The sequence below is a fragment of the Vombatus ursinus genome, unplaced genomic scaffold (assembly GCF_900497805.2).
Source record: "Vombatus ursinus unplaced genomic scaffold, bare-nosed wombat genome assembly UNPS02014814.1, whole genome shotgun sequence".
In the NCBI taxonomy this organism is placed as follows: Eukaryota; Metazoa; Chordata; class Mammalia; order Diprotodontia; family Vombatidae; genus Vombatus; species Vombatus ursinus.
In genome coordinates, this window is record NW_020954592.1 from 14,139,490 (window position 1) to 14,165,151 (window position 25,662).

Below are 25,662 nucleotides of genomic sequence, written 5' to 3' on the forward strand. Positions count from 1 at the left end.
CTAGAGAGAGGAAAAGGAGAAAGTCTGCACTTAAAGACTTACACGTCCAAAAGAGATTTATTAGAATATGCTGTTTACAACTGTATGGAGATCAAAGTGGGGGGTGCTCTGGTCTTTTAAATCTGGGTTCAGATTGGAGTAGTGAATGAAAGAAAAAGTATTCCTTGCTTTTTAGAATTTCAAGTTTTATGAGAGAGAAGGGGAAAACGGCACACAGAGAAGAATGCAACTACAGAACATTTCAATAGATTTGAACCTGGTGGTCCAAAGGCCAAAGTAGGTCAAGACCAATGATTGCTTGCTTGCCAGGATTGTCTGGAGTGTGGTGGGATAAGGCATGTGGAAGTGCCTGTATTGGCTAGAGGGTCCAGGGGTTTGGATGGCAAGTAATCCAGCTTCATTGGAGTATAAAGAGAAAGATACAACTGATGTGCCATTTTAATTAATAAAAACATTGATTTCTAATGTTGAATTATTTTTCAGTGCCAAGGACTTTAGTGTTAAGAACTTTCTTTTGTGTCCATAGCTAGCTATGGCTGCTGATGCTATAGCCCCAACTTACACAGCAGCCACTGTCACTGGACAGTAGGGGCTACAGAACCAGCAGCCAAGGCATGTCCCTAGTGGGGATGCTACCCTGGCCATTGGGTGTGGGATTGGCTAGGGGCAGAGCTAGTGGCCTTCAGGGTACTACTACTTAAGGTTTTTGGACTTAGGGCCCTGGTGACTGCCTTTGACAGGGCGTGAGGGCAATGGGTGGTAGTTGTGGTTTTGGTCACTTGCTACCTCAAGGAAGCCATTCTGTTACTTCCAGTTGACTTGCTTCCTGATGTAATATCATGGTATGGTGTTTCCTTACTAATGATATTACCATACCTTCTCCAAAATGGCTTACCAGTTTTCCATTTTGTATAGTTAAAGTCCCATTTCTGACTCTTTAGATATGTTCTCTCCTTTTTAGGGGATCATAGGGGATTGGTGTAGGGAGCACAATATTATCTGTTACTGGTTCTGTACTTTGAGTTCTCCGATTGCATTAATTAACTGAAAGGGATAAGAATATGGGACTGGGATGCTTCCCAGTTTACACAAGTTTAGCCAACAAGAGGATTTGTAGGCTCTTATCTCCAGTCCCAGGTGCTGTGGGGCTATTTGGACCCACATGGACACTTAGCTATGAAGTTATATTTAGGGTAATTGGGAGAGACCTTCTTTGATTGATTTTAGGGGCAAAAGCAAAAAGTACAAATAAGTGGTTTTAAATCATATATTATAGTATATACATGGTGGGTATACAGGATAGTAGCCAACCAGTATGGGAAAAGATCTTTCCAGGGAGTATTATCTCTTATAGCCTTGGATTCTTCTCTCAAGGGAGGATCAGAGGCTATATGGCTTTTACTTTGGGGAATCTACATAGCAATGCTAACTAAGCTTCTTAGGGGAATAAACAGTAAATACACAAAGAAATCCGTTGTGAGGGATGCATATATACCATCCCTTCCACCGGGGAGGCTGAGGCTGAAGAGTTCTTTACTTATCAAGTGTTCACCCTGAGTTTGACATAACTACGATGAGCTTCTAGGATCACCAGGTTGCCTAAGGAGGGATGAAGTAGCTCAGATGTGAAACATAGCAGGTTGGCGCTCCTGTGCCCATCATATTGGGATCAGGTTTGTGAGTAGTCTCTGTACTTCCAGCCTGGGTGAGATAGGGAAAACTAGTCTTTTTTTTTTTTTCTTTTTTTGTCTAGGCAGTGGGGGTTAAGTGAGTTGCCCATGGTCGCACAGTAAGTGTCAAGTGTCTGAAGCTGAATTTGAACTCAGGAGCCACATGGCTGCTCCCGTGAAAACTAGTCTTTAAAAAAATATACTAAGGTCTTAGCAGGGTTGGAAAGGCCATAGTTATTAAAATAGTTATTTAGGAATGTGTGTAGGCATGTGTATATTTTATAGTAAGCAGAATTATCAATTCCTATTCCCTAGAATGAGGGAAGATAGCACTTGAAGTTAAAAAATTCTAAGAGGCAAACATATTTTTATACACATAAGAATAGTAATTTAAATTATAAACCAGACACTGTGAAATAAGCTGCTGGAGACATAGTACAAAGCTTTATTGAGGATGTTTGCTTCTTAATCATGTTATTTTTATGATTTGCCCCCTCCTCCATTAGATTGTAAACTCCTTGTGAATAGGGATTAATTTTTTTTGTAATTATAACTGCAGCTCTTTGCAGAGTGCCTGGTATATAGTAGATGTTTAATAAATAATTGTTGATTGGTAGATTGAACGTTTCCTCATATCATAGAAAATACAGTTAAGCAACATTCTGCATCCCTTGTTATAAGGCCTTTCTCCTGGGTGGGGAGACGTGTTTTTCTTCCTTTGCCCTCCAGAGCCAATTGTAATTAGTCATTATAATTAGTCAGAGTTGAGTTGTCTTTTAGTGTTTTGATTAACAGTTATTGTAGTCATTTTGTATATTCTGGGTCTATTGACTTCATTTTACCTCAATACACACAGGTCAGCCTGCGTTCCAGTTACCCAGAAGAGACCTGAGTCATTTTTGACTCTTCTCCTTTCCTCCTTCCTTTCCTCCTCCCATTCAGCCACTTGTTTAGTGCTGTCAATTCTACTACTTCCATTCTATATTCTGCCTTTCTTTTCCACACACTCTGCCCACCACCCTTGTTCAGGTCCCCACTGCCTCTTGTCTAGACTTTTGGAGAGAGTTTGTTTTGTTTTTTGTCCTTGTGTTCTCAGTACCAAGCATAGTGGTTGGCATGTAGTTGTTTCTTACTAAGTATTGCTCTGAAGATGAGTGATTGATTCTTTAAAGTCTGAGGACTACGACATTAAGTTCAGACCCAGGTATTCATGGAGCTCATAGAAGAAGAGGACATTTACTAAAACAGAGAAGATAACGTGTATTTCTAAAGGTTTATTCATTATAATTTTTCTTTCTCCTCTCAAACTCTGTATTTAATCTCGTTACTTTAAATGACCAGATGTATATTAAAATATAAATCAGGCTTTACAAAGCATCTGTGCTGTTATCTGGAGTTGTTTTATCTTTATTCTGAACCTACTGTTTTGAGTTTCACAATTGAGATACAGATCACAGTAAGATGGTCTGTAAATCTCTTGCTTTTTAACAAGCATCGTGAGCTCCCTGTCTCTTATTTTAGAGGGACAATTTTAAATTAGAGCACTCTGATGTAAGATTTGCAACTGATAATTGTGCTATTTGTTCTTTCAGGGGGAATCATTTTATACTCCAGAATTAGGACAAGTATGTGAGAATTCCCATCGGCCAGTGTGGATTTCTTTCTTCAAGCTCTCTTCCAATACAACCAGCTATATAAGTTTCTCAAATAACCCTTCTTTGTGCCATGTTCTGTGGCTTGCATCAAAAGAGGAATTTGTCTTCATGAAGATTCCTAACATTGGTAATGTGATGAATAAATTTGAGATCCTTGGGGTTGTAGGTGAAGGTAAGTTAGATTTCCTGAATTAACTGAATTCTTGAGGAATGTTCAGTAAAACCTCATTAATTATTTTAGACTCAGGTAGTTTGAAATTTGTAATAATTCGTTCATATCTCTCATTGAGTAAAATACTGAAATTTCCTTCTGTAAAATTTGAGGATAGCATAATCCAATCTACAAGCAGTAGATTTTTGAATTGAATAAATAAAGTGAAAGGATCAGTAACTTCTAATTGCTTAAAATGTATATATTTAAAATTGGCAGATGCTATATAGCATTATTTTTACTTATAAAATACTTTATTGGTCATAGTTTGAAACAGTAGCATTTCTTAGTTTTTCTAGCTAAATAAACTACTCAGTCTTTTTGCATCAAGTTTACAAGTTCTTGTGAAGGAGAGGTGATTTTTTTTCTTAAATAAGAATCCAATGTGATGATTACCCCAAAATCTGAAACATGAAGCTGTAGAAAACGAATGGCATCTTCCTGTGTGCCACAGATATTTTCCCTTTTTGTATTAATTAGTGTTCCTAAAAATGAAGATAGTTTTACCTATGTAAATAAATGTATCAGAGAAATAAATCAGATAATTATTTCATTTGCACAGGGAGCACTATATTACCACCCTTCTTTCTGTTACCTGCCTTGATGAATCCCTCCATTTTCTCTGCTCACACAAAGAGTAGATAGAAATTGACATTTTGGTTTGGATAAGATTAGTTATCAAGATAAATTTCCCAGGAGGCAGTGAAAAGTTTTTCTATTAAGGCAAGTTAGCTGTATACTGGGGAAATCTGGGACCATATTGAATGTCCTGTTGCCATGTACATGAGAGAAAGTGTCTTTGTCTTTTTCTCCTAAACTTCAGAGATTCTGTACTCATGCTGACTATAGGATGGGTTATCCCCCAGGACCTGGTAATGCTTACTACTAGCTATAATTATAATTCCTGTTGTGCTAGAATGTGAATAAGAATTTTTTTCCCTTGCTAGGATAAATACTCAGACATTCTGTAGAAGATTTAAACATTTTATAGACCAAGATATTTTGACAAACTTTATGTTTGATCTCACTTGGGAGTGATTAGTGGACTTTTAAAATATGAATTTTCAAGCACCTAGTATCATTTTAGTAAATTATCAATTATAGAGAATTAATAAGTGGAATTCTGGTATTCTGAAAGAGTTGATATTTGCCCCCAAATTGAGAACTTAATCTTTTGCTTGTAGGATAATGCCAATTTTTAAGTACCTGTAGTATTCCTTAATCTTGGGCCACTGCTAATGGTTTTCTTCAAGTAAAGGATACCTAAAAATACTTGTTAAATTGATGGGAGGAGGAGTCAGGAGAGGGACTTGAAATTATCTTTTTTTTTTAAGAATTTTTATCCTTTAGTTTTATTTCATAAAGCATTGAGATTTACTGATACTAGATTCATAAAATATGTGGAGTGAGGGTTTAGCCACTCTAAATATTCTAGCATGTATACATTTGTTCATATTTCTTTATTTTTATTACAGGTGCCTATGGGGTTGTACTAAAATGCAGGCACAAGGCAAGTAGAGATTTTTAAAAAAGAATGTGCATGTATTTAACTGTTTTGAAACTAATTTGGTGCCGTGTACTTAATACTGTTTGGAATGATGATGTTACTTGATAACTGAAATTGAAATTACTATATGAATGCAGAATAAGAATAGAAGTATGATTAACTTTCACAGCTGGTGCAGGCCTTTTCCTGTTTAGTCAAGATCTGTGATCATATTTAGCCAGTTTAAAGAAGTAATATAATGGTCAGCAGGTGCATCATGAGCTCATTTTATTGTTGGTTGGGATAGGAGGATGAAACAGAATGGAAACTAAAGCATTTATTTTTGTGTTAAAGTTACACATAAATATTTATGGTCAAGGAGGAGGTTCATTAAATATTATTCCTGTTGACCTGCAAATCCTTAAAGCCTCAGGAATTTAAATTTAGATTTCAAGAGGGAGAATAATGAATTGGTATTAATATGGGATGTAGTTTTACTCTCCCTTGAATTGAATCATATTTGTAGAATACTTGACTATAGAACAAGTTTTTTAGAGAAATTGTATGGAATTTTTGGAGCTGCTGCTTATCGGATAGTATGTGATACATAAATGGTAGCCATCAGGTAGCCAGGGTTGAAGCTGTTTAACATGTTGTTACTATAATGATAGTAATTATGATATAGATTCCCAGTTGTGTTGTACTTCATGTTTGCACATTGTTAGGATCTGTGTTTTATCTTTTGACATAAAGTGTTGGCAAATTGCTTGAGAGTTCAGCAAGAGAATTTACTTCAAATTCTGATATAAGCTTATTTTGCAAGATTTTTATTTTCTTTCCTTCTCTAAAGATCTTTATATGTGCTTAAGTTGAAGGCCTTAACAGAGTTTAATTTGAAGAAATAATGTTTTTTTCTTAAGGCTAGTTTCATGTTTCAAGTAGCTTATCTTCTAATTCATTACATATTATTACCTCAATTGCATGTTCTTGACTTATTTCACCTATAATATATATTTTAACATCTACTTGCCAGAATATTTAGGGGAAAAATGTTATTTTTTCAGAACTTGATTAAGGATCTCTAGGAATTAAAAATAGCAAATGAAAGGAAATAGAGTAAGCTCAGGACCTGTAATACCTTTTAAAGAACATATTATTGTACAATCATTTTGTAATTATTTTAGTTATTTATCTTCAAGTATTAAAAATACCTCAGGCTGTTCTAAAGTAAATTCCTGAGAGTCTTGTTCTGAGGAAACATTATTAGTATCCAATGTTAAATATATGCTTACACCTTGAAGAAAAGATATTTTTCTGATGATTTAGCCCATTTACGTTCTATAGCAAGTAGAAGCTTTAGTCCTAAACTTAGAATTCATGGTCATCTATGAAATGTAAATCATCTAACAGTTATATATTGTTTCTTAGAGATAGGGATTGGACCTATCATTGGTTTAGGTTATTCCCAGGTGAGGAATTTCCCTATACTAATGCATGTTGGTAATCTTCTAAAGCATTGAAAAGGTTAAGTGGCATATACATACAAAGTCACATAGCCATTATGTATCTGAGGTGGGTCTTGAATTTAGGTCTTCCTGGCTCCAAGGTCAGTTCTCTATCCATTTTTCTATTGAAAGTTTTTTCTTCCAGCAACTCTATCCTTATTTTTTTCTGTAACCTATCTCATCTTTGGGATTGGAGACCAGGTCATGGAACCCAATATTACCTTGACTTCATTAAAGCCTTTCCCCTTCTCTTGGGGGAATTTTTTCCCCCTTGGGTATTATAAGACTTTCTTAGTAACTAGATAAGTTATGATCATGGTGATGAAGGTAAGGTTTCCAATTCAAATCCTGTATAGTTCATTTATCTTTAATTGATTCCATAGCCATAGACCACACATTGCACTTATCTTGTGATGAACAAGAATTCATTTAATACCTAAAACATGCAAATCACTATATTAGGTGCTGGGAATACAAAGACAAAAAAATAAAAACATCTCTATCCTTAAAGAGCTCATATTCTTTTGAGGGAAGCGATAAGTAGAAAAGTAAATACAAAGGAACGTTAAGGTTGGTAGCAAGGGAGAGTGCTAACAATTTGAAGATTCAGACAATGCTTATGTAGGAGGTGGCACCTAAACTAAAACTTGGAAGGAGGAAAAGAGGAAGGCTGCTATGGAGTCTTTGAGGGATCAGTGAAGAGGAAGACTATTCAGGGCATGAGGATGGGCCTTGTGAAGGTATGGATGTGGGAGATGAACTGCTATCATTGGAGAATGGAACAGAGACTATTTTGGCTGCAATATAGGGTGAGTGATAGGGAGTAGTTTGTAAGAAATTTAGAAAGGTCTACTACAGCCAGATTGTGAAGGAAATAATTTGCAAAAATTCTGGAAAGGAAGGCTATAGTTTGTGAAATGCCAGACAGGGTCATTTGTATTTTATTCAAGAGGCAAGAGGGGACCAGTGAAGCTTTTGTTGTTGGGGAGCAACAAAATCAGACCTTTGTTTCTGGAATGTTAATTTGGGAGCCATTGGGCAGTTGGAGTCAGGAAGACAGACCAATTAGGCTATTGCAATACTCCATTTAAGAGGTAATAAGAGCCTGAACTCTCAAAATGATAGTATTGTGAGTAGAGGGAATGGGTCAGATGTGAGAGATATTGTGTAGAAAGCATCCGAGAGTCATGGTTTGATATAGGGGATGTGCGAAAATGAAGAGTCAAGAATGGCTCTGGGGTTGCAAACCCTGTGCATCTAGAATAATGATGGTGTCTTCTACAGAAATAGAGAAGTTAGAAAGAAGGTTCAGAATGGTGTGTCATCTTTTGAACATATTGAATTTGCCATGTATGTAGAGCTTCCAGATAGAGATGTCCACCAGGAACATCTCAGGAGAGAGACTAAGGCTTGTATATATGAATTACGGAGTCATCTACTTAGGATAATTTTATTCTGGGAGCTAATGGGATCACTGAGAGAGTATATAGAAAAAGGAGGAGAGCAGATTCCTGAGTTAGGATGTTGGTATAGATATTAAACTCACAAAGGAGACTGAGAGGGACTAGTCAGGTAAGAGGAGAATCAGGTGAAAGTAGAATTACAGAAACTGAGGGAGGAGCTTGGGAAGCAAGGTAATCATATAGTGTCAAATGCTATAGTCAAGAGGTCAAGAAGGATGAGGATAGCTTTAGCAATTGAGAGATCATTGGTAAACTTTGGAGTTTCTGCCAAAACCACATTACTAGAGGTTGAGAAGTAAGTGGACAGTGAGAAAGTGGAAGCAGTTGAATACAGATGACTTTTTACTAGCAGTTTGGCTGTGAAAGGGAGAGATAGAGAATCAGAACATTTGTTGCTATTAACGAAAAAACATTTCGAAGTGCATGCTGTAGTGACAGTGTAGCCCAGTAGTTTCAACTTCGTGTAGGAAAAATAGGACTTTTTTTTGTTTGTTTGTTTTCTAAGTGGTCTTGTATGTTTTAAGAAAAATGTCTGGGTCTTAAAGGAGGCAGAGAAAAGTGTCAGAACCCACTACTGGCTAAGACTGAAGTACCTTACATGAATTTTATTGTTTGATGGAACATTTTATAGTTGTTAATGCATCACTGTAGACTGCCAGCAGAAAAGACTTAAGTTTTAAATGGAAAATAACTACACTCTCATTTTGATAGCTCATTTTTTTTTTCTGTACCACAGGAGTTCAGACTAGTCTGCCCAGTTCACTTGAATACAACTATACTATAGACACTCTGTATTTGTGGTTATTCTAGGTTGTCCTAAAGCTATTTCTTTTGTATTTAAAAGGGTTATGTTTAGGAACCTACAAGCGTGGAAATTTTAGCTTCATCCCTATGTTGTATGCTCTGCTGGGCGCAGAGGATATCAAGATTTGAAGCATTATCTTTGGCCTCTGGGTGCTTATTCTAGTTTGGAAAACAGGACACCTACATACATATAGTTTGGTCAAGTAGCACCTTCTACACGTAGCTTTTTTTGATCTCACCCCTTCTTCAGTTGCTTTTGACCTCTCCCTGGCCCCATTTTTTTGAATTGTATTTATCTGTACTGTGTTTTATTAATGCGTATGTTGTCTCCGTTGGATGAATGCTAACTCTTAGAGGGAAGACACTGTTTAATTTTTGTCTTTGTGAGCCCAGGGCCTAGCACGATGTCTGGCACATTAAAAGGTATTTAACAAGCTTCTTGATTAATGACCATTACATTAAAAAGTAAATAATTATGCAAGGGCTAATGCAGTCTGGATGGGCATTGCATCATGGTATCGTCTTAGCAAGAGGCTCACACAAGACCAACTCCTTGAATGTCAATTCTTTCTGTTTTTCCTTTCAGTGTTCTTTCTGTTTTACAGCAGCCAGAAAGAATGGCTCTGGGTGGAAAATTTTAGGCATAAATTAATGCTTAACTTAGAGTAACTGAACTCATTTTAGAATCAGCAGCTGTTTAGTCAGTAGACTTTCTACAGTACGTCTTTTTTTCAGCTAAAATAGACTTTCAGATCTGAAATCCAGCTTTTAAAAATAGAACCAGAATTGGTGGTGCTCTTAGAATGATTTAGGATCTAAGAACAAGTGAACAAATCAAGATATATAATTGAGAATTAATGAGGATATTAGAATACTGTTTTATTCACAAGATAGTACAATTCACCATACATTCTGGACGACCTTTTTGAAATATAATGAGGAGTGCTGACATGTTTCATACCCTGGAAATTGAAAGGATTTTAAAGTGAGGCTAATTCTTTTTTGTATTGAGTATGCTTATATTCTATGGTTCTCTAATTCTAAATACAGTATACTGTATCAGAATAAATACCAAAGAAAGTCGTAGGTCTAATCCAGGGGTGGGCAACCTGCAGTCTCAAGGCTACATGTAGCCTTCTAGGTCCTCAAGTGAAGCCCTTTAACTGAATCCAAACTTCACAGAACAAATCCCCTTACCAAAAGGATTTGTTCTGTAAAACTTGGACTCAGTCAAAAGGCCACATCCAAGGACCTAGAAGGCCACACGAGGCTGCAGGTTCCCCACCCCTGGTCTAATCTAATACATGATATTGCCATAGTTTGTTGGCTTGGTTGTATCATCAAAAAGTGTTTATCTTTTATGACTCTGACATGATGTTAAATTATTCTAGGCTTATCCAAGTCAACAGACATGTTTTTTCTCTATTGATGTTCATGCTGTAGAATTGAAAATAACTGCAGTCGTCATTTATCTAGCTCATTTTTATTCTATATGCATATCTAGGTATACATGGAAATGCTAATAGCAGCAAATGTCAAAATTGGCTTCAAATCAGCTTCTAAATAAAACCCTATATGTTTTCACCCATGCTGAAAACATTAATCACGGTTTTGAATGGCCTTTTGTGGCCATTCTGTCCATTTGAAAGTTTATCTTTATACATTACTACAGAGATGTATGAGTTTATCTCACTATGTTACTGGTACCAAAACATACTATAGTCTAAACAGTAGAAAGAGCTGAGCTGAAGGCACAATGAATAAAAATGCCAGGAGCCTGAAGGCCAGAATGCTTTAGGTAACCAGATAGATGGAATGGAAGATAGGAGGAGTAGGTTTGCTGTTACAGGACCTTGCTATAGAGATGCTGTAGCCTGTAATAGGTGATGGGGAATTAAGGGGTGAAAATTATTGTATAAGAGTCTCTTGCTAATCAGAAATGGAAAAGCAGCCAACTATGTGAGAAACCTGAATCATGTGAAATATGTATTTTGTGTCCTGTGCTGAGATTTTTTTAAAAGTAGGAGATAGATTTCCCCTCCTTATGTAACTAAAGGTCTAGTTGGGGAAGGATAATTATACCTGTGCTATCTACTCCTCAAGATTATTGTGAATTTCAATTACGATAATACATGCAAGCACAGATGGATAAAATAATTGCTTTTTATAGTTGAACATAAGCTCATCTTTGGAACAACTCCAGGAGCAGACAGGACAACAGGAATGATATACACATTATTCTGCTCTCGCATGTTCTCCTCTCCTAGGTCTCTATATTTTGAAAGTCATTTATTCCATGAAGCTTTGGAAATTATGAATATTTTGGAAGGCCACATATATTTAAACCACCAAATTTTTATGGATCAATGTTATGTCTAGACAATTGTGGGCAACAGTTTTGTTTATATTAGGATGGTACCAGTATAGTTTATTGATTGAATTCTCTGGGATGCTTTAATTTCTCTATTTGTAGTTGGAAGATTTCTCACATGTCAATTCATGAAGAATCCTGAGCTTTTCACGTATAGTTCTAGCCATCAGTTCATGATTTGCTCGGTATTTAGGAGGGGGTAAATTCTTAAAGTCTGCATTGATCTCTATTGCAGTTTCTTTGCTGTTTCCTTATATCATTTCTACTGATCATTAAGTCAGAATTCTACTGGTGACAGTGACCTGGTTGGTCCTAAATTGTCATCATTAACCCCATCCTTCTGAAAACCAGTCCACCAGATTTAGCCAAATTATGCAACACTTCTTTATCCCCATATTGTTATTGTCTTAGTTCATGTGGATGTTGTCCATTGAAGGCCTTTGATTCTGTTGTTGGATCCTAGCCTTTTTGTAAACTCCATCTGTCTAAAGATAAAACACTTTCTTTTGTATTCAACAAATCCAGTGATGTCTGCTTGTATTTCTGTAGTTTTTTGACCTGTTTATCCTGTCTTCTAAGAGTCCCTATCAATCCTATTCTTTTTTGTCATGGAAGTGTTAATCTTTCTATTGTTGCCTTCATAGACCCTGCATTCTGTTTATATTGTATTAGTTTTTATGAGGAGACTTTTCTGTCACAGTCCATTTTGCAATTCTGAAAGTATAAATTATAATTGGCATTGTGTGTCAGTTGCTTTAAACATTCATCCTATTCTGCTTTGAATTCAGGATGCCAGAAGGTCTCTTAATGTATTTATCCACAGCCAGCTCCCTTGATGTCTTTTTGTTTCATGTTTATTATTATTCTTATTATTTTATTCTTATCTTTTTCAGTGGGATTCAGATGCAAAATGGCCTTGTGATAAGTGCTATCTTACTATTTATTCCTTTGTATTTTAGTACACTGTAGTCCATTAGAAAGGTGAATGAAATAGCTGTTTTTCATAGTTGGATCAAAGAATTAAAATGTAAGCATCCTTGGTATAACATTGGAGAGCAAACAGCACAAATAGGGGTGATGTGCATCTTATTCTGTTTCTACATGATTTCATTTTTAACAGTATCTATACTTTGAAAACTTTTCATTCCATATAGCTTGTGGATTTTCAACATGTGGGGTATATTAATCAATGTTGTATCTGAGTGATTGTGAACAACAGTTTGATCCATGATAATGGTCTGTTTCTATTACAGTTTATCCATTGAATTCTCCAGGCTATTTCTAGTAGGGAGAATGTCTAACATGTCTTTTTCTCCTTTTTGGTGTGGAAGTGTTAATTTATCTATAGCTGCCTTAGTGTGATGGGCCATATGTATTAATTATTATTGTTGTTATGGAACAATACAAGAATAGATATGATTTAGGTGATTAGTTGGCTGAAACTAGAAACACTCTATATTTATCGGGTTGAAGAATGAAGAATGAAATTGCATTTAAATTTAGCAATGACTAACAGGTTACTAGGTCTTTGTTGACTAAATGGATTTGTGAAATGGCATGGAATGAGTTGAAAGATAACTCCAAAAATATTGAATTTGGTCCTCTGGGGGAATAGTGGTGCCATAATAGTTGACAAAATGATGCTTCAGCTTCAGACATTTTCATCTTGAAGTGACAAAGGACTTAGTCTGTGCCATCACTGTGCTAAGTGAAGGGATACAAAGGAATGGGAAAGCACAAAAAACAGCTTGTAAAGAGTTTACCAACTAATGGGTACATCCAAATGGTGGAAATATTTTGTTGGCAGCTATAAATATAGGACTGATGACAAAGACTGGATTGTAAATTTAGATGTCATCGGCTAAGATTTGTAGCTGCAAAATTGGATGAACTTATCAAGGGAAGGAGAACAAAGGAGGAAGAATAGGGCTAAGGATGAATGATTAGATTAGAATAAACTCAATAGTTGGAAGAGTACTTTGTTATCAAATGTAAGGGAGGAGTTTCAAGCAGGTAGAGGTCTTCAAGAGTATCTGATTCAGGTCCAGAACTTAAAAGGAAAAACCAACATGTTTTTTTTAGCACATTTAATTATTATAGGACAGGTGTATTTGGTGGCAAGGCTAATGCAATGCCGAAAAGAATACTTGGTAGTGTACCAAATGTATTCCCCCTCATCCCCCGCCCCCATTCCTCCATTCTCTGTTAGTTCAGAGAGCTATTACATGCTCTGTCAATATTTGGTCAGTGGATGGGGATGTAGTATATTGTTTGGCCACAGAATGGCACTCTACCCGCCTATTAGTTACTAACTCCCCTTACTGAACCTCTATACTACTTACTGCCACATGGAAAGAAAAGCATGGAATACTCGAATTAGTGAACCCCTGCCATGTTCCCTGTCACATGGCAGGAAAAGCATGGATTCTTAAGTATGACTTCCTCTTTTTTTTCTGTCTACCTGCCAAGGAAATGGAAATTCAAAGACTCTAGGAAAAGTATGGCTTCACATATTTCCCAGCTTACTTGAACCGTCTTTCCAGGCATTCTTCAAAAGCCAGGCTGTGGTTGAAAATAGCAAGTAGAGTATATTTGTTTTAGGCAAGTAGGCAAACATTATTTTCAGGTTTTTTTTCTACTAAAGGCAAATATTTTTTGTTAAAGATAATTTTTCATATCCAAGAAATAGAGTTTATTTTCAGGAGGCATACATTATACATCTTAAAGCAATAATTTACATTTTTTTCAGATTACTTTTTTAGCCATATCAAAAAACTAAATAATGATGTAGTTATTTTATTTGTACAGGTGATTTCAAGAAAACTTTTGTGACAATCACCTCCAATTTCAGTGTAACACAACAGGTTAATCATGGATATTTTTCCATGTTTTATGAGGAAGATAAAAATTATTACCCCAGATATCAGACATCAGTTTTTTCCCCAAAAGAGCAATCTTCTGTATTCTCTGTATTTCTTCATCATCAAACACATGCTTAGTTTTGTTAAAATTTTTAACTTTTAATTATGTGAAATTGTTTTTGAAACAAAAATTACACTATCAGCGAAGTCAGCATATGAAACTTAAAAAATACATGGTTGAATGAACTAATTCTGTACTTTCTTATTTATGTATAGCCAGGAGTGGGGGTGGGTGAGTGGGAGATGGACTATTTCCCTTTTTGTAAGCAAAAACTGGTATTTCAAAACTATTACCAAAAGATTTGGGAATTCTTAAAGATTGTAATCCAGAATATTCAGAGTAATTCAGTAATTCTCACAGGAAAAGAAGTCACTGTTTTCCAACTCTCCCATCTAAATAAAGTATTATTTTTGTAGTAGGAGATAGAGATTCTTCAGTCAAGCTCACACTTATCTAATAGTATGTTAAGCCAGTATTGATGACTAAATAAACTGGAGTTGGAATTAGACTTTTTTTGCCCCCATCTGCCTGCTCCTTACTTTCTTGGGGGATTGGTGATAGTAGAAGCTCATACATAGAGAGAGCCCTTATTTTTTGTGTTCATCTCTCTTTGGCCAAATCTTCTATTTATTGAATACTTAATCTTTTCTGCTTGCACCTAGAAGGGAACATTCTCTCCAAAAGGAACTGGCAGTGTATTAACAGAAACCATTTGAGCCTCATGATACTTGCTACTTAACTCAGGAAAACCATCATCGAAATCTAGTTCTTTGTACTACTGCTACTTGCTTTGTGCTCTGTTAATCTATTTGCATTTTGAATGATTGTTCCCCCGGTCTCTTGGATTCTGCATCTCGGATCCTTGTGGGCTGTGTAATTAAAACTGCCTATGCTTGTGTTGTTTCTCTATAAATAAAAATAGAACTAATGGCATTTGTGCTATTTTTCTAAATCAACTAGAATTTCTTCATTCTTGTCAGGACCTGGGAGGTTAATAGCTTTTGCTTTTGCAAGCTGCTTGCTCATCACTATTGAAGCTCAAGTATATCGTATAAGGAATGTTCATGTTGCAGTTTTTAAATCTCAACATCTTGCTTTAAATTCTGATATGCGGAAGACACCTCAAAAAAAAACCAAAACAAACCAACAACACCCAGTACTTTTTTTGGACAACTGGAATAATTGCTCATTTAGAATGAATTAGTAAAAAATGAAGTAAGCATTTTTTCTACATTGGCTTTTTAAACTGAATTGGTCTCTTCATAGAATAAATTTCAGTAGTTTCTCATGAATCATGGTGCTTACATGACTTCCACCAAATCATAGCTGGGACTTTTTCCATTGAAATCTCAAAAAACATATTTTTATGAAGTGGTTTTCCTAAAACTTTGAAATTTATTATCTAATAGTTGGTTCTGTAAAAGACAGATTATTGTTCAGTGTCCATATAATATAGAACTCTTCAGTAGTTAAGAATTTGTTCGAATATCAAGCAGTTGGTGGCAAGAAAATAAACAAATAATTTGACTCTAAGATGACATATATAAAATATTTTTTAAAGTTACAAGAATCTGTCATCTAAATTGTACATAATTAGTACCTATAAACAATATCCCATGTTCTCCTTGAACTTTAACATATCTTTAACTAAAGTTATATTTAGTTTTGCACAAAAAGAATTTTAATGAAAATAGACAATACTTGTTCCGTATTATGTACAGAGCACTGTAGAACGTGCATGTGACTTGAATATGTGGTCTCAGCTTTCAGGGAGCTAACTAGTTGAGAAGATAAAATGTAATAAATTGTAAGACATTTGAACATTTCAAGAAAATAATATATATTATGATTATTTTATAATATAGTAATAATTAATTACCAAATTAATTGTACATATCAATTTTAAATCATCCACTTTAAATTTTACAAAACTAAGTCATTGATTTTTGTACCATTATAAATATGCTTTTATTTTTTCATTTAGTATACATGACTAATTCTTTACGAGGAACATAGAGGATCATGCAATCACCAAATTCATAGGATCATAAATTTAGAGGTGGAAGGAACCTTCAGAGGCCATGGAGTCCAACCTCCTTATTTTACAGTTCCTGTTTAAGTTTGAAATTTGAAGGAGGTGATTTATATTTTTTATATTATCAGTGCACTAAAACTTAAATTCAGTTCCTTATAGGAATCAAGGAATAAGTTTATTCCTTCTATTGGCCTTCCTACACAAAGACATTGTTGTGGATCCATGTGCACAACCATTCTTTAGAGTCATAGGTTTTGTGTTTTTCCCAATAATGATGGATTTGCCCTGATCTTTTAACATTCTCTCCTAGTTTCTTTTTTGACTAATGGAGCTTTTTTTTTTTTTTTTTTTTTGAGTTAGCTAACAGGATGTCTGTGGAAGAAAGCCAAGTAAACTCTCAATTTCATTCAGTGTTGAATGTCAGAACAATTAACTGTCTTTTATGGCTTTTGATTACTCCTCCACTAGAAAACATCATAGTGGTATAAATATAAGGTCTAACTATGAACCATAATTATAAAATTAATTATGAAATTCAGGACATACATAATTCAAGTGTTTGATAACAACATAAGCTATTCAGAGTTTCACTAACAGTACGATTTATTTTTGAACACTCAATAGAATGCTGGATATAGAATGTAACCAATCTATTTGAACCTTAAATTTCTAATCTTTCAAATTGAAATACAATTGGATCTTATTTTTGTTGATATTTATAGCTTGCCTATTACAACCCACTTCCACCCTTTATTTTGCAAAAATATATAAAGAGAATATCACTAACAAATCCAACATAATTTTTTCATATTTTAAAGCTATTTTTATACAAAAGTCATTCCATGAAGGCAGATTATTATTGTCATGTTCTTTGAGCCACTGTGCAGGCATCTCTCTGTAGAGCTGCAATGTATTAAAATACTAAGTCTGTACAAAATTAAATTCCCTTAGTCTTGAAAGGCATTAAAAATTATTCTTCCATAATCTTCTTCTTAATTAATACTTTTATTCAAATAATTAGCTAATATAGTAACCCCACTCCTTTATAATAGCATTTGGATTGGGTCCCCAGAGGTTGGCCACTGCTACCTTCGGTTCTAAGCAGAAGTTTGTGGATATGTTCTCCTAATACATTTCATGATCCCTCATCGTTGCACTTTCCCACTAATAAACATAATGCTCTTTGGGAAGAGTGTGTTCAAACTTAAGAGTACAATGATAGTGTGGAATGCACATAGGATATATATATGGCCAAGGCAGTTCACATCTTTAGTACTTCAATACCGAAGTCCTCACAGCCGTCCCTCCTTATCTCCACCCCCACCTCCCCTTTCTGTTGGAGAGAGGATTTCTCAGCTGGGTTCCTAGGATCTTTACCTCTTCATAGCTGTACTCTTCATTACCAGGATTAGCTGTCTCTTGAGTCCATAGCCAATTCTGTTTTCTTCTGCCAGAATTGTCCCGATCCTGGAAGCTGCTTCCTTCCTGCCTCTCTGAATCTGTGTCTCTCTGGCAAGTGTATGTTTCTGCTCTTCGACTGTGCCTCTAACTTACCAGCTGCCTCATGAGGTGTCTCCTTCTGGGAGACATTGTCTCCACTGCCAGACATCATGGCATTTTGTATTTCTAATTAAGATTTTAATTAAAATCTTATTTAAATTAAGATTTTAATTTAAATCTTGTAAGTACAAGTTGAAACTTATGATGCAAGAGATGATATAATAAGGATAATATTCGCATCTAGTCTTTTCATATTATAAAGATACTAGTCATTAAAACAACCCCTTTTAAGGTATGTTTGTTAATTGGATCATAGTTTTTTCAGGACAACTAGTATCTTTACTGAGATGTTTTAAAATCATGAAAAGGTTGACAGAATTAACTAGGACAAGTATTTGAATTTAAAAAACCTGTTCAGATATCTTTGGATTATTATAAAATGAAAAAATATATTGCATCAATATATTGTACAATCCACTAATGCTCATATTCATTCCATTCAATTTTATTATACACAATGCCCATACAACTTATTTAAATAGAGTGCTTTCACTTAATAAAAATCATAGAGATTGAAAAGAAGTGATATAGAATGTTTATTTTTCTCAGCTTCCATATTCAGTCATTAAGCCAAGTCCTGCTGATTCTACTTCTACAATTTCCCTTGAGTATGTGCCTTTACCTTTATTTCTGCCACCTTAATGTCAGTCCTCATTAACACTTCTGAACTATTGTAATAGCCTCCGGTTCCTCATCTCCATTCTCTTCCTTCTCTGTATATGCCTTTCACCAAGATTCCAGATGAATCTTCCTTTTCTTTTTTCTTTTTTTTTATTTAAGGAAATATAGTCTTTAATTTCTCCATTCATCACTGAAATCACCAGCTATAGTTATAAACTACTGGTGTCCCTCCTCTCCTGGGAACATACTGTTATATCATTGCAGCCTTCATTCCTCTCCCTCCCCTTCTTTTGACTTGGACTTCACAACCATTTCCCAGGGTCAGGAGAATGTCATTTCCACCTCCTTAACCCCTCCTTCTACTCCCTACTGTGTTGTCTTTCCAAGTGTAAGCTTCTTGAAGACGGTGATTTTTGCTTGCATTTGTATCTCCAGAGCTTAGTACAATGGTACATGGTTAGCCCTTAATAAATGCTTATTTCCTTCCTTCTTAGTTAGACTGCCCTGACATTAATATACCTAATGCATCAACTTATAGGTTAAAAAACTCAATTTCATATATTTAAGTTGATGACTCAATTGTCATTCTATATTTGGTGTAGCTCTTTTTAATTTAGTTAGAATGCCATTCCTTAAATCGGTCTTTGCACGGGCTTGAATCAAATTGATCTGGAGAAGCTCAGAGAAAATAGAAATTACATGTCTAAAATCTTTTTTGTTAGTTTTAAAACTAGTTAATGGAATGACAGGGTATTTTAAAAAATTAGAGGGGGCAAATAGGTGGCACAGTGGATAGAGGTCTGGCCTTGGAGTCAAGAGGACCTGAGTTCAAATCTAGCCTCAGACACTTCATACTTAGTAGTTGTGTGACCCTGGGCAAGTCACTTAACCCTTGATTGCCTCACCAAAAAAGCAAAAAAAAAAAATTAGATTGAGCACCCTCATCACTATCCATTAACTCCTGTAGATAGGTGGAAAATTACCTTCAAATACTTGAAATAGCAATTGCTGGGTTTAATATTGGTAATTTTTTAAAAATTAATTTATTTTGAATTATCAGCCATCACTTATATAAGCTTTTGAGTTTTAAATTTTTCTCCCCCTCTCTCCCCACTTCCTTCCCCAAGATGGTGCAAAATTTGATATAGGTTATACATATACATTCCTATTAAACATAATATTGGTAATTTAAAACAAAACAAAAGTCAGCAATGTGTGGTTCCTTAGTTTCAGAGAAAAAACAATGTAGATTTAGAGGGTTTCCAGGGCTGAGGTGAGGAAGGAGGAGAAATTACATGGCTTGTCCGTGGTCATACAGCCAGTATGTATCAGAAGCACTCTTAAACACAGGTCTTCTTTATTCTGATTCCCGTTCTTTCTCTATTGTTATATATACTTACGTATATACATATACCACAGGATGCTAGAAGATAATGGGCTCACTCTCCCAGCCTAAGAGAGATGAGTGGGAGATGAGTGAGAATAATCACTGGGAATAAATTCATTGGTCATCTTTGTGTATGAATAAAGAAAGGCACTGGTTGGCTTATGTAGAACATTTGCCAATGTCACAGGTTCTATATTGGGAATGAATAAGTTACTTTGTCTATGGTTTAGATACATAGCATAAATTTTTGAGATAAATTAGACCATATCAAAGAGAATTTAAAAATGTAGATGGAAAGAATCTATACTGATACTTAAAGAACTGAATCCAAGCACAAAAGCAGTTAATCATATTCTTTACTGACCAACAGTCTGTAGGAAATGACTTTCAGTTTTAAATCTGTGATATATCAAGGATAATTGACAACTAATTAGATATTTGAGATCAGGAATAGAAAGAAGTCAAATGACTATACGATTTTGAACCAGTCACTAAGAAAATAGTGATATTATTGGTAGAGATAGGAAAGTAAGAGAGAGCATTAGGTTTAGAGGGAAAGATGGAGTTCCATTTTAGACATAGTGATCCCGATGTGCTGGCACGACCTACCTAACTTTGTCCAGTAGGTAGCTGGAGATCAAGGAGAAAGGTGTCAGGTCTAAATTAGATTACAGAATCATTTGCAGAGACATGATAGTTGATCCGCAGGGAAGATGATGGAATCAGTAGTAAGTGAATTGAAGAAATATTTCTTTGAATTGTGATCAATTCTGTTGAATCTTACTTTTCAAACACTATTTCAAACATCTTTCCAGTGTGGCTTAGTGAAAACTACACAAAAAAGTTATCATATGACCTTGGGTGAGATTCTAGGATGTGCTGTAACACTTAAGATCTTAGACAGTCCACTTGACCTATGTAGACCCTTATTTTCCTCATTTAGATGCAGGGGTGAAGAACCTGCAGCCTTGAGGCCACATGTGGCCCTCTAGGTCCTCAAGTTTGTCCCTTTGACAGAGTCCAAACTTCATAGAACAAATCCATTTATTAAAGATTTATATATTTATATATTATATATTTATTTATATACTCTAGAGTATCTTTTTTGAAAAGAGATATTTCTCTGCAAGTTGCTTAATCATTTACCTCATTTGTAAAATGAAGGGGTCGAACTAGACTCCTAACTTCTCATCTAATGCTCCCATGAACCTGTCTACTCTAATTTCTGGAAAAACAACTGTAGATTGTTGGTCATTGTTTTTTGCATGCCCATGGTTATAAGAAATTTAGGGTTAGAATATAGAAAATTTTTTTTAGATAGTGAAGGTTATTAAACATTGAAATAATATGCTGAGAAGTCAAGAACTTCATTAAATTTTTCTTTAAAATTTTAAATTTTCTTTTAAAATTTTTAAGCTTGTAGGGAGATTGTCATACATATAGTATGCTATATGTATAGTAGCTATCTTTGAAAGCCGGTGGTTGGAGAAGATGACCTTTTTCCTCTGAATTTAGATATCCTTAATTATTTATTCCTGAACCCGACACTTTTGAAATTGACTTCTTTTAAAATGCTACTCAATTGCAGTGACAAATCTATTTTTAGCTCTGAATGTAATTTCCTTCCTGTATCCTTAGTTCAAATGTAATTACCTTTTTTCAGACTATAGCCTCTTCAATCTGCAGAAATAAATAACAGAAATAGATTACATATGTTGAGCTGTCCTAAATTTCTGTGCTGCCTTCCTTCTAGGCTGTATAATGCCAATTCCTTCCATGTTTCTGCAGATATCCAGTTTTATATCCCTTGACTCATCTGTAGAGTATAAGAATTGCTCACCTTCTCCTTTGATGCTCAGAGGAAATAGTTTCCATTTTACCCTGAGTAGTCCTTTTAACAAGCTTTCAAAAGCCAGTTACTTGTCTTACTTGGCTCAAAAGCCATAGGATTAATTTTTGATGACTTCGGGCTACTGATTCACATCTGTAAAGTGGCATTCACTTTTCATCTTTTTAAGGCTCAAAAAAATTTGTTAAACTTCTAAAATAATTGAGTTTGGGGTTCTGAAAATGTATTTAAAATGTATTTTTCTCCCTTCAGAACAACTGAGAGGGTAGATTTAAGAGGCTTGATGGCTTGAATTTTTTGGTTATGAACTTTGCTAATGGAACGTTATTTGACTTGAGTAATACAGGTTTATGGATGTTGTGATGAACAGTTAATTTGGATGAGGAATATCTTTGAGATATTTTAGAATGCCAGTATTATGTTTGCCTTTCCCCATGTTTTGACTGAAAGTGAGTTTTTGTATACTTCACATGAATATAATCTAGTTATTTACATAAGCATGTCCTTTGCACTGTCTTTTGCAGTCACATCAGCAGTATTGGGATGGGGGTGAGGGTAAAACTCAGAAGGTATTTTTATGTAAAAAGTAATATTTTAAAAATTAAAAATTTCCTCTAAACTTGAGGAAAAGTTTAGATAATGACAAAATGACTTTAACCTACATTTTTACTCTTCTGAAAGATTATGGTCTGCCAACTCTGCTTACCATGACACAGTGCAGCACATAGGCATACGACATTGAACTACATGGGTAAAAAGCTGTAGGAATAAGCCTCTTAAAAAAAAAAAAGTCATAAAACATATACTGAGCTTGTGTGACAGAAATAACATTCAGTAGCCAGTCTAGCTAAATAGGTTGGCAGAGGTAGGACTGGGAATACTAAAGGGGAGGTATCTTGATGGGACACCAGAAGAGACTGTCTTTTAAAAAAATTTAAATGGATTATTTGTTCCAGAAAAAAAAATGCAGATACTATGGTGATATTTTGGTGGACACTTCTGGTATAACCAGAAGAATATTGCTTTTAAAAGATGGGTTTTCATTTGTTGCTCTTTATCCTTAGTTTTCAAAGAGGACCAATGACCAGATTATAGGTATATGGCAGGGAGTAGTATGAGACCAGTCTGGAAAGTCAGGGTTGTGCTACATTGTGGAGTACCTGGAATGGTGGGCAGAAGAATTTGATTGAATTCTACTTGGTAGGTCTAAGGGAACCAGCAAAGGATTTTGTGCAGAAGTTAACACAACCAAATTATGCATAAACAAGATTGTTCTGAAACTATTATGATAAGTGTCCTGGTGGCAGAAAAACCTTTTAGAATTCTGTTGTAGTTAGCTAATTAGAAGATATTGGAGGTTTATATATTCTAAAGTGATGGAGTAGAAAATTATATTAATTAGAGGGGTGTGCCCATCTCTGTATGTGATTGAGGTAGGGTAGAAGAAGGGAAGAGAAAGAAATAAACATTTATATAGCACCCACTATGTATCAGACAGTGTGCTAAGCATTTTTCTCCAAATATCTTTGATCCTCACAACAACCTTGAAAGTTAGACGCTGTTATTATTCACATTTTACAGTTGAGAAAACTGAAGCAGGCAGAAGTTAAGTGACTTGCCCAGGGTCACACAGCTAGTAAGTTATCTGAGGCTAGATTTGAACTCATGAAGATGAGTCTTCCTGATTCTAAGCCCAGCTACCTAGCTTTTGCTACCTAGCTGCCTTACTGAGGAATAAATCAAGGGAAATGAGTAAGTTGAGAAACTGGGAGGTTGAGTTTTTTTTGAAGGGTTATTGAAAAGTCCCCTAATGTGAGGGCAGGAGTTGAAGAGAGAAGCACTGAACTTATTGAGGGAAGAAGGGAAGTGTCCTGTAGATAAAAGCTTCTAGAATCTTGATTGGATGGTGTATATGGATTAAATGAACCTCCAGTTAGAGGTTACTGAGTAATGGTAACTGAGGGAGAGCCTCTAAGTGGCAATGGGGAGCAAGGAGCTCCTCTCCTTTGACTAGTGTGGCTTGGGGGACTTATAAGTCCAAGACAAACTAGTGCTACAAAGGGTGGCTAGGGACGTTCTGTTGTTCGGAGGAATACAGGTCTTAGTGAAAGCCAGAAGATGAAAGGAGTGAGAAAGGAAAATATTTAAGAGGAAAGCAAATTTGTTACCTATGAAGCAGTCATTCCAAAGCTCACAGTAGAAGGGGTAGGAAGCTTTAAAGTGGAATGTTGAGTAAGTTCAATTTAGGTGGATGGAAATAAGGGTATAGACAGTGGGAGACAGAAAACAAGTTTTGACTTAAGACAATCTCAGAATCACTGGGTTAGGGGAAGGTGTGTTGGAGCGGGCATCTCAGTTCCAATCTCTACATTATTCTCTTTCCACCTGTCCTAGTTGTAATTGTTGTTCTTGCCCCTTACCCTCTCCAGCTCTTACGCCATGCTCTGTGGTCACAGGATGCCCCCACCTTCCAAGTAAGGAAGTATTTAAAGGGGTGTGGGCAGGGAGTTAGCCTAGTTAGCAGGTAAATCTGCTCAAGGGACAAGAGGTCACATAGTAAAGAAAGGGAAGAAGGCTGAGCCTATCCTAATAAAATAAAATCAAAAGGCAGTGATGATGTGGACCCTGGAGCAATCCCTGGTCACTAAAATAAGATTGTACTACCCAGAGATGTTGTAGTATGATATCTTTTGGTGCTGAAGATGCTTTTTCACATTTATGAAATACTGGAAATGTCTTTCTATTCTAAAAATAATATTAACCAGGCAGATTTTTATGTTTCCTATGAAATGTATACTTAGCAGCCAAGGTGATTCATACAAAATAATTTTTATCCTTTTTACTCTTGGAGATATATATAAATTCATGTGCATTTTATGTCTTTTAAAGAACCAAATATCTGAAATTCAGGAACATATTTTGAAGAATTTAAGAAATACTTTTGTTTTATTTAAGTGAAATTACTTTATTCATATTTTTTGCCAAAGAATTCCAATTTTTTTTCTTGGATGACAGTTTTAGCTTTTAAAAATAAGCACATTGAGAATCCTTCACTAAAGTCCTAATCATTTGATGTCTCATTATTGTATGTAGGAGACCCTGGGTTCTTGGGGACTCTGCTAATGGAGCTAAAAGTTCTAAAATGTTCTAGCCATCTGGAAAGGACAAGTTTATCTGAGGACAGTATATAAGTATGGAGAGGTCCATCACCTCAAGTGGTGAATTTTTTTTAAAAATTGTTTGTAAGTTCACCTTGAGTATTGAATTTTTTTGTGGATACAAAGATAAGTTGCTATTTCATCTCTTTTGTGGAGGGAAATTTTGAGAGCTTGGAATTTTCTGACCTCTACCATCTTCCCAGAATCCTCCTTAGGTCTTTTATTTTTGCAAAAGTTCTTCCTTTTTTTTTTTTAATGAATCCTTCATGTATCTTAGATTAATTTTCATTGTTTCAATCTGATTGTCTCAATCTATTCCCCCTCCCCCATATTCTGTGAGATTCTAGATGTAATTCTTCATATCTTACAGGGGTTGGGGTTTAGAAGAAGACTGTGTGCCAGATGCTGAATTTATTGGAGAGATGATAGTAACAAATATCTGGACAATATGGAACAAATTTTAAAGGCAGCAACATAGTTGCTAGATGCTACTGGCAGAGGGATTGTGTGAAAGCTTCTTTGGGGAGCAAAGAATTTGCTAATTCCTGTACCTGGCCTTGTGTGTCACAAAGTATGAAAGTAGAAGCAGTTTTATATGGTGTTTTCCACTGAGCTCCAGAAGATGGAAGGAATTTGAAAACATGGAATTCACAGCTAGACGGAATGAACCTTAGAGGACACTTTGTCATAGGATCATAGATTTACAGCTTTAAGGGTCCCAAAATGTCATTTGGTCTGACCCTCTTCTTTCTTAAGTAAGAAAATGCAGAGAGCTTTAATGACTGGTCCAAGGTAAAACAAGCAAAAAATAACAAAACCAGGATTTGAATCTGGGTTGTCCTGACTACAAATGTAGAGTTCTTTCCACTGACCTATTACTCCACCCCACCTCAGCTCCAAATAAATGCTTGCCATCACTCACAAATGTTCCATTTGCCTGTTTATGAGCTCTAAAATTCCTTCAT

General features: G+C 35.4%; 1 protein-coding gene across 2 annotated transcripts in view; it reads left to right on the top strand.

The window, feature by feature from the left end:
• Positions 1-25,662, top strand: part of CDKL5 (cyclin dependent kinase like 5) — a 266,772-nt gene that overhangs the window by 79,668 nt on the left and 161,442 nt on the right. For both annotated transcript variants that reach the window (XM_027835406.1, XM_027835407.1), the window contains exons 2-3: positions 3,263-3,497; positions 5,012-5,046. In XM_027835406.1, the coding sequence (XP_027691207.1) occupies positions 3,434-3,497; positions 5,012-5,046 (99 nt within the window). In that variant the 5' untranslated portion in view covers positions 3,263-3,433. The remainder of the gene's footprint in view (positions 1-3,262; positions 3,498-5,011; positions 5,047-25,662) is intronic.